General features: G+C 35.9%; 1 protein-coding gene across 2 annotated transcripts in view; it reads left to right on the forward strand.

The window, feature by feature from the left end:
* Nucleotides 1-12,878, forward strand: part of ACVR2A (activin A receptor type 2A) — an 88,202-nt gene extending 75,324 nt beyond the window's left edge. For both annotated transcript variants that reach the window (XM_054477982.2, XM_054477981.2), the window contains exons 8-11: nt 877-991; nt 3,627-3,765; nt 8,105-8,235; nt 9,156-12,878. In XM_054477982.2, coding sequence (XP_054333957.1) covers nt 877-991; nt 3,627-3,765; nt 8,105-8,235; nt 9,156-9,350 — 580 coding nt within the window. In that variant the 3' untranslated portion in view covers nt 9,351-12,878. The remainder of the gene's footprint in view (nt 1-876; nt 992-3,626; nt 3,766-8,104; nt 8,236-9,155) is intronic.
* The last annotated feature ends 119 nt before the right edge of the window (nt 12,879-12,997 follow it).

Here is a 12,997-nt window from a genome sequence, read left to right on the forward strand (position 1 = left end):
CTCGTCTTCGATTTTCCCTTGCCCTACCTGGTCACATAGGGAATTAATCCTTAGGGACCCCCAAAGTTATTAAGAAAAGGGCCTGAAAGTCTTTTGAAACTAAGACCGATTGGCTTTTATAGCATTTGGGAGTGTCTACTTGTGCTTTCAGTATCCCATTCTTGGTCTATATGTCTGTACATAAATTTAACCACTAGTCATTGGCATAGATGTATTTAACTAGGGTATAGTAATCTCTAGGATGAGCCAGTTGAGACAGGTGTGTAGAAGAGGATATCTTACTGCCTTAAAACTGTTACCCTTTTCAGAACACCAGGATCTAGCTAGAGCAGTGTCTGTTTATGGTAAAAAGTTTCTGTTATTCATTCCATAAGATGCTTTTCTACAACCAGGTGGAAGAATATAAGAACCTCTATAATAAGGGATTATTCTAAAATGTAGGTCTCTACCAATAAGCAGAAGGCCCCAATTCAGCTATTTTTTAAAAATTTCTTCATTCTGCTTTAAAATTTCAGTTTATATGGGAGTTTGCAAATAAGAACTCTGAGATGTTATCTTAAAAAACAGTAGTTTTATGATTGGTAGGTAGGTGACATAGATAACATATCTTTTTGGCATGGCAGATTTTTATATAACTGCTTTATAGGTAGGATTCTTTCTTATTGTCCATGTTATGAATCGGGGTTTGTCACCGTGCTCTTGTGTTTAAGGCTGCATGGGGCTCTGAGCTTTTTCTCTCTCCCTTTCTCTGCATTTCATAATTTTAAGTAACTATTTTTTCATAGTGTACATATTCCCCCTCTTTTCTCCTTTCAGTAAAAAATTTAAAAAGGCAACTAGTTTAAACTTAATTTGAATACTCTTTTTATTTGCAAGGGACATCAAAAGTAAAAATGTGCTGTTGAAAAACAACCTGACAGCTTGCATTGCTGACTTTGGGTTGGCCTTAAAATTTGAGGCTGGCAAGTCTGCAGGCGATACCCATGGACAGGTAAGGATGATGATTATAAAACGTAAGAAAAAATAAACTTGTTCCATATTTTCTTAGAATGGCATGTCCGGACTGAATTAGTCTAAAATTGTTGTGGTGTTTAAATCAGCATCTAATAGAGTTATGTGTTAAAGTTTCTGAGGAAGACATTTTCATATGATGGTAGAGGACTCAGGTGGTTTAGATCAGGCACTTTGTAAAGCAACCCTCAGACACATGTCATAGGATTCTTTTTGAAAAATTGATCAAAGAATAATCCAACACCTTTTAACAGACCTCATTTTTAGGGAATTCTTCGTATGAACTCAGTAGTTTTAGTCTGTTAGTTCTTTCACCACCTTAAGAAGAGTGGAAGAATAATTAGTCACTATCCTTACTACCGTGTATTAAGATTCCCTGTCCATTTTCCCATGCAATAATAGTTCATTGCTTCTTGTTGTTTACTGCTTCATTAATTTCTTTAATCAACTTGATGGCTTTTCTCCAAATTCTCTCCAGAGTTCAGAGCACTTGTAAACCCCTGAATTAGGTAACTCGTCACACCTCTGTATACATCTATGTGCACAGAGATCTTAGTAATGGGAACCTCTAGGGAGGCCAAAAGGGAAAAGAACATTATCCATACATTTTATTCTCAGAAACTTTGAGGCTGGAAAAGATGTTTTCATTCCTACAAGATCACCTTTTATTTTTATTTATTTATTTATTTTTGAGACAGAGTCTCGCTCTGTCACCCAGGCTGGAGTGCAGTGGCATGGTCTTGGCTCACTGCAGCCTCTGCCTTCCAAGTTCAAGTGATTCTCCTGGCTCAGCTTCCTGAGTAGCTGGGATTGCATGCATGCACCACCGTGCCCAGCCTAATGTTTGTATTTTTAGTGGAGATGGGGTTTCACCAAGTTGGCCAGGCTTGTATCGAGCTCCTGACCTCAAGTGATCCTCCCACCTCGGCCTCCCAAAGTGCTGGGATTATAGGCGTGAGCCACCACGCCCAGCCAAGATCACCTTTTAATCAGGGAAACCAGTTCAGCCTAAAAGGTGATATTTTCTGCAAAGCTAAATGATTCAGGCCTTCGACATTATCATTTCTTCATCTTTCATGTCATGTAAGTTATTTGGCCAACTAATTCTTAGGTTTCTTTTCCCCAGCATATCCTATTGGTTCCTGAGGACACGTTTTTAAGCAGTCATGGCACCACCAATTTTGGCAATATTGACTAACCATTTAAGAATGTAGTTTGGGGTAATGGTCAGTAGCCATATAGCTCTAGAAAAGTTGACTGCAAATGTATATGGGAATGGAGGCAATTTTGTGGAGAATACTACCAAGATTGTGTAGGAAGCCTGAGGACAAACTTCTAAGCTAATTGAATGATGACTATCATAAGACTAAATTCTGGGAACATATTCTTAATTTGGTACCTCATAAGCCCTCCCTCAGTTTTTGAGAAAAAAAATTTGTGACTCATTCATGTCATATTTTTAACTCCTTCACAATTGGGTTTTATGATTAGTTAAAAATTATTGGCTTACAGTAATGACTCCTTGACTTTAGATTTCATGGACCAGAAAATTTCAGAAATATCTGGAGGGACTTGCACGTTATGCACATTTTATATAGTACAAAGAACACATAAAAGAGGGAACATTTTATGTCAACATGGTAAATAAACCATAATCTTATAATAAAAGAGGTAGGTACTTTGGATGGCATACATTTACCTGTAAGAGAAAAGTAGGCTTTAGGGAAACACTCGCTGATAGCACAATTAAAATAATTATTCAGAGTAGTAAGTTTTTTAAAAGTAGAGCCACTTTTCCCTTTAATGTGTTCTCCTTGAACTTTAGTCTCAGTGATCTGTCTTTATTCTTAAAAAATATCTTTACATGTATATTTGCATAAATTGCCCAACTTTTAGTCTAGAGTAGAGATTATAGCCACCTAAGGATGGAGCGTTATGGACGTACCAATATCTAGACTACTCTCTAGTCCTAATACATCGCAAGTATGTTGTGATATACCCAGCTATCTCACAAATATTTTTAAGCATTCATATATGAATGTTGTCAAGCACCAACCAAAGCTAGCTGTACTAGCTTAGTAACCATAGTTACAGTACTAAGAAATACCAAATTGTTGGGGACAGATATAAATAAAGGACTCCAAGATAGAAGAATTTATGAATAAACAAATACATAGATTTTGTACAGATAGAACTTTTTAACATCAGTCTGTCCTTTACTTAGCTAATTCTTTTTACAACATTTTATTAGTTTTTTTAATATAGAGAAAAGACCTCAAAAAAAGTTTTTTGTTTTAAAAGCTACATTTCAAACAGTATGCAAAGGTACAATTGAAAAGTATGCAGCATCCTTCTCCCAGCTGACAATTGGTTCAGTTTCCTGTGATTACATCGAGAAAGGGGGACATAAAAACTTCTAAGTCTGTACCAGCATAGTGTCTGTTGATATATTTTTTAAGTATATGGAGAAAGGATCTTTCTGTTTATACGCTGTAGTCTGTATAACTTACCCTGGTAATAGACCACATTTGGTTTTGATTCATCTTACAGAATCATACAGTGTTAGTTCATAAAGTTAATGAATGAGTACTCTTTGCTTTTAACATCTTTTTCAGGTTGGTACCCGGAGGTACATGGCTCCAGAGGTATTAGAGGGTGCTATAAACTTCCAAAGGGATGCATTTTTGAGGATAGATATGTACGCCATGGGATTAGTCCTATGGGAACTGGCTTCTCGCTGTACTGCTGCAGATGGTAAGGGAAAAAATATTTTTAAAAAAGATATATATGCCTACCACACATGAATGAAAAGGGATGATATACCCCAAGGTAATATTTTAAAGTACAGTTTTTTTTTTAATTGACTCCAAGAGATGGTAGAGAATTCAGGAGGCAGAGGAGCAGTGGGTGGGGTAGGAGAGGAAAGGAATTGCTATGTATTGATCCTTTACCATTACTAGCTATGTTGCTGGACATTTCACATACCTTAAGGTTATTTCCTAAAACGGTTTCAGAGGTAGTTATTATGCTTTACATATGAGGAAATTGAGATGCAGAGAAATAAAGTAGTTTGCCTACTTTAGCCGCAAACTGGTGAATGATGAAACCTAGATTTGAAACTCTGATCCAGACATAGGGAGAGGTCTGCTTTAAGGTCATATGGGTCCTGACCCCAGGTTAAAGGGTTTCTATTACTTGTTCTTGTTATTGAAGTCCATGTTCAAGTCTTATAGATATTTGCTTTTATTTATTTATTTTTCTGGGTAAATTTTCAGACGATTTTTCCAGTGTGACAGAACTATAGTGTTTCAAGCACTCTGTCTGTTAGTACTCCTTCATAAGGTCTTTACTCTGTCTTCAAGTATGTTGCAGCATTTTTTGTTTTGAATAATATAAGGCAAACTTGCCGACTGCTAAACTCCTAAACAGATGTAAATGAGCTTGATCTATTTCTTAAGTTTTAATTTATAATTGCCTAAAAACTGCCTGTGATTGTCAAAGACCATAGAAGAAATCGTGAATATTTTAAGTTATAACCAACGTAACCTATGTTACTAACAATATTTTATTTTCTGAGTACTGTAATAGGCTCTCGTTGTAGGACACACTGCCACTGGAATATGAAATTCAATATGGGGTACTATTAAAGGGAATTTAATAGAGTGCTCAGAAATGGGCACTCTATAGGCATTCTTCCAGGATTGAGGGATTGGCTTGGGAGTCAATGCCAAACCTAAGAAAAGTTGAAGCAATTTTGGAATAATTTTAGAAGTCTTTAGAAAGAAGAGTAAGAATTCAGAGTGTTTTGACTCTAAGAGGAATTACATTTATGATGTGCATTTATGGAAGCAGAAGTAGGTTAGATGGCAGATGTTATAGGAAAATATATTTTATAAGAACTTTATTAATGTGAACTCTCCATAACAAATCATTGGATTAAGTAATTTAGGAGACACAAGACCCTATTCTCAAGTAATATACAGTTTAGTTAGGGCAATAAAATATATCCTGGACAATTAACTCTAGAGTAAGTTAAGTGTGAGTTGTCTAGCCCATTCCCCGGTACATAGGTATTCAATAAATGTTTCTGGGTTAGTGCAATACTTAAGAAATACAAGCATGTGTTTTAGGAGTTTAGGGGAGAAATTGCTTTGTTTATGGGGAAGAGAGGTTTCAGAGAAGTTCTTTTGGAAAAAGAAAAGGCCTGATACTGCCTTTTCTTAAATGCCATGAAATAATTTCAGAGTCAGGCATTTCTGACTCTTAAGTCAGAACCCAATTGTTAAGTCAGAAATTGGGGTAGAGAGGATAGTGTGAGCATTGATTGCTAAAGTAGGTGCTTTCACATTTGTTGATGGTTACTTGTTTGTTAAATGAAGTAATTCTCAAACTTTAATGTGTCATACCAGATTCTTAGGAATCTTGTTAAAATTTAGATTCTGACTCAGTAGGTCTGGGTTGAAGCCTGAGAGTCTACATTTCTTAAAAGCTAAGCTACCAGTTGATGGCAGTGTTGCTGGCCTGTACTAGACACCTCAGAATGTCAGTACTTTGTCACTGGAAGTACTCAAGCAGAGACCAACTGTCCAGCCATAAATAATTCTTATATTTGAAGAGGGTTAAGTTAGATGACCGCTTTATGATTCATTGTATTCTATCCAGGAGTATTTAGTGCATTTCAAGAGCTTCACAAAATTTGTGTTTATGCACACATACATCTATCTGGTCATGAGATTGCTCAGTGGTGACCTGTGTCTGTCAAAGGAAGGCACTCCAGTGATTGAAACCAGACTTCAGAGTTATTCAGAGAGTTGGGTTCAATTCCAGCTCTACCGTTTAGCAGCTGTATGTCTTTGTGCAAATTATGTAACTTTCTGAGCTTCTTATCAGTAAATAGAGGTACTGCCATCTTAACCCTGTGAAGTAAGTAATATATGTAAAGTTCTTGATCAGGATAGGTGCTCACTGGATGTTAGTTATTATTAACTCCTAAATACAATTTTCTATTTATCTGAGTAGGCCTAAGAAAAAAGGAATTATTTATGTCGTTTAATCTTGTCTGTGAAGGCACATCCTGACTTGTTGGGACCCCTAGTTGGAGAGCCTGTTTGTGATTTTCTAAAAAATAAACATGTACTTTTTGGCAGCTGTTGTGAGGGAGTGTAGAGAAGAGGTATGACTCTGAGGTGCATAATTCCTCATGTGGGGCATGCAGGGGGTTTGGATATGCCATAGAATAAACATGGTTATAATAGATTGAACCTAGAGCCTCCAGAGATAGAAGCACCACTGTTAACATTCTTATCTGAATTGTAAGGATTAGGTACCTTAAAGGGATATATATATATTTTTTGAATTATTATTATACTTTAAGTTTTAGGGTACATGTGTACAACGTGCAGGTTAGTTACATATGTATACATGTGCCATGCTGGTGTGTTGCACCCATTAACTCGCTATTTAGCATTAGGTATATCTCCTAATGCTATCCCTCCCCCCTCCCCCCACCCCACAACAGTCCCCAGAGTGTGATGTTCCCCTTCCTGTGTCCATGTGTTCTCATTGTTCAATTCCCATCTATGAGTGAGAACATGAGGTGTTTGGTTTTTTATCCTTGCGATAGTTTACTGAGAATGATGATTTCCAATTTCATCCATGTCCCTACAAAGGACATGAACTCATCATTTTTTATGGCTGCATAGTATTTCATGGTGTATATGTGCCACATTTTCTTAATCCAGTCTATCATTGTTGGACATTTGGGTTGGTTCCAAGTCTTTGCTATTGTGAATAGTGCTGCAATAAACATATGTGTGCATGTGTCTTTATAGCAGCATGATTTATAGTCCTTTGGGTATATACTCAGTAATGGGATGGCTGGGTCAAATGGTATTTCTAGTTCTAGATCCCTGAGGAATCGCCACACTGACTTCCACAATGGTTGAACTAGTTTACAGTCCCACCAACAGTGTAAAAGTGTTCTTATTTCTCCACATCCTCTCCAGCACCTGTTGTTTCCTGACTTTTTAATGATTGCCATTCTAACTGGTGTGAGATGGTATCTCATTGTGGTTTTGATTTGCATTTCTCTGATGGCCAGTGATGATGAGAATTTTTTCATGTGTTTTTTGGCTGCATAAATGTCTTCTTTTGAGAAGTGTCTGTTCATATCCTTCACCCACTTTCTGATGGGGTTGTTTTTTTCTTGTAAATTTGTTTGAGTTCATTGTAGATTCTGGATATTAGCCCTTTGTCAGATGAGTAGGTTGCGAAAATTTTTTCCCATTTTTTAGGTTGCCTGTTCACTCTGATTGTAGTTTCTTTTGCTGTGCATAAGCTCTTTAGTTTAATGAGATCCCATTTGTCAATTTTGGCTTTTGTTGCCATTGCTTTTGGTGTTTTAGACATGAAGTCCTTGCCCATGCCTATGTCCTGAATGGTAATGCCTAGGTTTTCTTCTAGGGTTTTGATGGTTTTAGGTCTAATGTTTAAGTCTTTAATCCATCTTGAATTAATTTTTGTATAAGGTGTAAAGAAGGGATCCAGTTTCAGCTTTCTACATATGACTAGCCAGTTTTCCCAGCACCATTTATTAAATAGGGAATCCTTTCCTCATTGCTTGTTTTTCTCAGGGTTGTCAAAGATCAGATAGTTGTAGATATGCGGCATTATTTCTGAGGGCTCTGTTCTGTTCCATTGATCTGTATTTCTGTTTTAGTACCAGTACCATGCGTTTTGGTTACTGTAGCCTTGTAGTATAGTTTGGATATTATATAACCTTAATTTACAAATACTGATTGTTCCTTATGTCCTCTGTGCAGATGGAAATAGGCATCCTTTATACCTAGATAAGAAAGCTCCTTATGCAATCTTTAAGGGAATTACATGCCAAATTATAGACCTTTTCATTTCCCATACATTAGTTTGGTCACACTGTGGTATAAGTACAGTTGAGAGTCTGTTTCTCTTCTGTCCTCATAGCATGTAAACAGTTGGGAAAAGGTGACAGAGTATATTTTAGAAAGTTTGTACCAGTTTGAAAGTCAGGAGGATTTTAATGAAAATGATTTATTTTACTTTTCTTACTTTTCAGGACCTGTAGATGAATACATGTTGCCATTTGAGGAGGAAATTGGCCAACATCCATCTCTTGAAGACATGCAGGAAGTTGTTGTGCATAAAAAAAAGAGGCCTGTTTTAAGAGATTATTGGCAGAAACATGCTGTAAGTTATCCAGTTAGCTTTTCATTTGAAATTCCAATAAAACACTTTTCAGAGGAATTATTTATCTCTGCACATTTCTTCTTCAGGTATTTTCTGGGAGGTGATCTTCACACAGGATATTCTAGAGTTCTAGAGGCAGAATTAGGGCTATGTCTGTATACCCCTGAAGGTGATTGTAAAGTTATAGAGCTTTAGAGGGCTTTTGTCTCAATGGTCCTGTGCAGAAGATTGTGTCATCTATTTAGAAAGTTTCCCAGGGAAAAGGCATGCCAGACTCGGAACCTGTGAATAGTTGGGTAACTTTGCTGATGACCACTTCCAATATGATAACATTTTAAAGAGTTTATGAAGCACCAGGTTTTCTCCTCTCCATGGAAGTTTGTTGTAGCCTTTTGATTTCAGCTTAGAGAAGACTTGCAAGTCCTAAGAGTGCTTTAAAACTAGAGACCAGGCACATAACAGTATTGCCCTGTTTATTTTGGTCTAAATATAACTAGAAACATGGCTAAAACCAGGCAGAGAAATTTCAAGGGTGGCTTTCTGATCTTCTGTTTAATTGTAAGATAGAAATGCTGATATTAACTAAGAAAACAATAAAAATTGGTAGGTCCCCCTTTTTTCCTTGATTTTTGAGTCCAGTTGAAGGGTTAGCATTGAAATGACCTGGGTTATGAACAAGGGATAGAGATTTTTTTTTGGAGTTAAAAAAAAATTCCTCTTGTGATAGTCTCATGCTTAAAAAAAAAAAGTTCTCTTTGTGCTTTTCTTTATGATTCTGCACATGGTAGTCAATAAAAGTGAATGCTGACAGAAACTTCTTTGACCCAGAAAAATAGCCATTTCTTCATGAAAATTTTATTGTTTCCTAATAGAAAACAAAAATTGCTGTGGCGTTTGAGTATATGTTTTTCTCCTTTTAGGGAATGGCAATGCTCTGTGAAACCATTGAAGAATGTTGGGATCATGACGCAGAAGCCAGGTTATCAGCTGGATGTGTAGGTGAAAGAATTACCCAGATGCAGAGACTAACAAATATTATTACCACAGAGGACATTGTAACAGTGGTCACAATGGTGACAAATGTTGACTTTCCTCCCAAAGAATCTAGTCTATGATGGTTGCACCATCTGTGCACACTAAGAAATGGGACTCTGAACTGGAGCTGCTAAGCTAACGAAACTGCTTACAGTTTATTTTCTGTGTAAAATGAGTAGGATGTCTCTTGGAAATGTTAGGAAAGAAGACCCTTTGTTGAAAAATGTTGCTCTGGGAGACTTACTGCATTGCCGACAGCACAGATGTGAAGGACATGAAACTAAGAGAAACCTTGCAAACTCTATAAAGAAACTTTTGAAAAAGTGTACATGAAGAATGTAGCCCTCTCCAAATCAAGGATCTTTTGGACCTGGCTAATGGAGTGTTTGAAAACTGACATCAGATTTCTTAATGTCTGTCAGAAGACACTAATTCCTTAAATGAACTACTGCTATTTTTTTTAAATCAAAAACTTTTCATTTCAGATTTTAAAAAGGGTAACTTGTTTTTATTGCATTTGCTGTTGTTGTTTCTATAAATGACTATTGTAATGCCAATATGACACAGCTTGTGAATGTTTAGTGTGCTGCTGTTCTGTGTACATAAAGTCATCAAAGTGGGGTACAGTAAAGAGGCTTCCAAGCATTACTTTAACCTCCCTCAACAAGGTATACCTCAGTTCCACGGTTGCTAAATTATAAAATTGAAAACACTAACAAAATTTGAATAATAAATCGATCCATGTTTTGTAACAAATTCACTGTGTTATTTAAGGAAAAAAAGGTAAGCTATGCTTAGTGCCAACAGTAAGTGGCCATTCGTAAAGCAGTGTTTTAGCATTTCTTGTGCTGGCTTGTAATGGAGGGAAAAAAAGTGCTGTTTTTTGAAAAGATGGTGTCATTTCCCCCTTCTTCCCATGTTTTAAAGCCCCATCTTATATCCAGTTCCCAAAATTTGCATACTTACCTATTTTTTTTTTTTAGGTGTGCTGTGTTTGGGGAATATTTGAAAATTTAAAGCATGATTTAAAATTTTTTTAAGTGAGCTGTGACACTGGAAAGCTCTTCATTTTATCTTTTAAAATAGAGTTTTTTCTATTTATATATGTAAAATTGTAGTGTATTTCTTTTCACCAAACAGTGTGTGGGACATTCTTTATCACTGTTTTAGGATCACCTCAGGAAGTGTTGTTACCCAGAATTCCTCACTGTCTGCTTTGAGACTTGTAACTTTATCACTATACTTCTGCTTGGTGCCATCTTGTCAGAGTAATATTTGATGTCTGTGATATGTAAAGAATTATCCTAGGATAGAGATATTAAACTTTAAGCAGATTTCAGATGTTACTGCTTTAAAACAAATCAGGGATAACAAATTAAATGTGTAACTTAAAATATGCAATGACATTTAGAGGTAACCAGTGTTGATATAGATAGCATAGCCTAGCCTCCTCCCCAAAATTGCTTTTACAACTAACACTGATATTAATTTAGGATAATTCATGCCTTATCCTTGCTAAGAAAATGGAATTGATGGTAGGCAGGTGCTAAAGTGCTTTCCAAAACAATATTACGTTAGAATACAATTGGATTCTTCCTCAAATTTATACAGGCCAAAGTAAAACATTAATTTCCTGAATTTCCAGATTACCAATCAATAGCCAGTATTATGCTGTGTATTTCTGTCAGGTCATTTTAAAATCCATGTTAATTTTATAAAAGAATTTTTTACATGTCACTGTCAGGAGCTCACTGTGAATGTGTTGTCTTCAAATGGTTATTTAACCACACAGTACACTACATTTTACATATATGTACGTAATCTCTGGGAATAGTAAATTATGTTATTTATAAACAATACATAGGTCAACAGACTTTAAGCAGGGAGGAAAAGAGTAATAGCGTCTGTGTGCTGCAGACCATTCAGAACTGTCACGTGTGTCCCCATGGTCTCATTCATTGTATTCCTAGCAATTCCCTTTTCAATGTTGAGTTCACCTCTTTATTTCACAAAGTACTTGGTCTCTCAATTTCTTGATCTGGTTTTGCTTCCATTTAAAAACTAATCAAGAAGGGAAAATATTGAGAATGTGCATACAAGAAAATCATTAATTTCCTGAAGATGAATTTCTACCTGTTGTGAACATTTAACTTTCTTTTTAAAAGTTAAATCAAAACAAAAATAAACAAGGGATATTATGATGAATGTTTGGCTTATGTGAGTACTAGAGATAAAGCCAGTTATTCACAATATAAAATGTTTTCAAGTTAGACAAAATTTTTAGAAATCCTGGGTATTGTATTTAACCGTAGCTAACCAATTTTAAAACTTGTATTCTTTTGAGAACTATTATTAATAGAAAAACTTTTTATAAGCAGTAAAATAAGAATTTTCCAGTGACTACCTGTCCTTATACCTAGTCTTGTTAAAACTTCCTTTTGCAGGGTATTTAGTGTTTGGTTTACAGTCAGTGCAGAGTGGGCAAGTTAACAAAAAGTTTGAGCTAGAGATACTGGAAAAAAAAGATCAAAGAATGAGAAAAATGGTGATCCATTTTGGGGCAAACAGAGACCCCCCAGATAACTCTTTCCTCATGTGTATGGTGCTCCTCATGACTCGTCTTGTATTTTGCCTGATACCCATCAGAACTGCTGCTGCTCTAACTTCTTATACTCTTTACCTTGCCCAGATCTCCGCGTAAGGAATGCTTTATGATCAACTTGCCATAGGACTGATGGATTAACCAGTGTTCGGCTTTATTTGAAGTCTATGCCCTGCACAGCTCTTGTATGTATTTTAGATGCTAGAAGTTTTTTTTAGCATGTGATGTGTGATTCTTGTTTGAATTCTAGGTACCTTGTGAATTCCAGAAAAAGAGACTGTGCTTCACGATTGTTAGTCCCATGAACTTGCACTATCTATCTTTCATGGTGATGTTTTGAAAATACAATCAGGAAAAAAACCAACACCTTTGGAATTTAAAATAGAATCGTATCATGAAATTTAAAAAGAATCTCTTCTGTTGCGTTTCCTCACCCCTAAGTAACAGCTACATTTAAGTAAAATGCAGGTGGTAGGGGAAAAAAAACCATGGCCAGATGGTGGTTTAGTGGAATAAACTGATTACTGGATTTTTTTTTTTTTCTTTTTTTTTTTAAAGAAAGAAGCTTCATCACAGATATTTTCCAGTTTCTCTTTTATACTTTTTTGAAAGATTACTTTTTAGGAACATTTGGTATGATATGCATAAAATTATTTATCAATTTATGGGCAAAATGATACAAGTAGCATCTTGATTGAACATCGTTTACCTCAGATATTCAACCAGCAGTACGTTTTTTATGCAGTCTCAACCCATATCCCATTTGTTACCTCTCAGAATATTGGTAAGCAGTTATTTTCGCTTTACTCTGTATTTCTTGTGTTTTGGGCACAGGTTATTGTACTACTGTCAAATTGTACTTGCTATTTTTTCTGCAAGTATTTAACAGAAAGCTTAAAATCCCCATAAAACCCCACCTTGGATAAGTGATTGTTAAATATTGTACAAATAAAATGTATGCTATCCCCATTCCATCCCCAAGTTAAATAAAAAAATGAATATGGTACCATTTGCATATGCAGTTTTTCTTTAGCTATGTGTTCTTAAAGGGGAGTGGTAGCTTTGTAACTTATAGTGAGGCTTACGCCTTGACAACTGCAAGAATGAGGATAGTGGTGAGTGAAG

Source organism: Pongo pygmaeus, chromosome 11 (genome assembly GCF_028885625.2).
Source record: "Pongo pygmaeus isolate AG05252 chromosome 11, NHGRI_mPonPyg2-v2.0_pri, whole genome shotgun sequence".
NCBI classification, from domain to species: domain Eukaryota; kingdom Metazoa; phylum Chordata; class Mammalia; order Primates; family Hominidae; genus Pongo; species Pongo pygmaeus.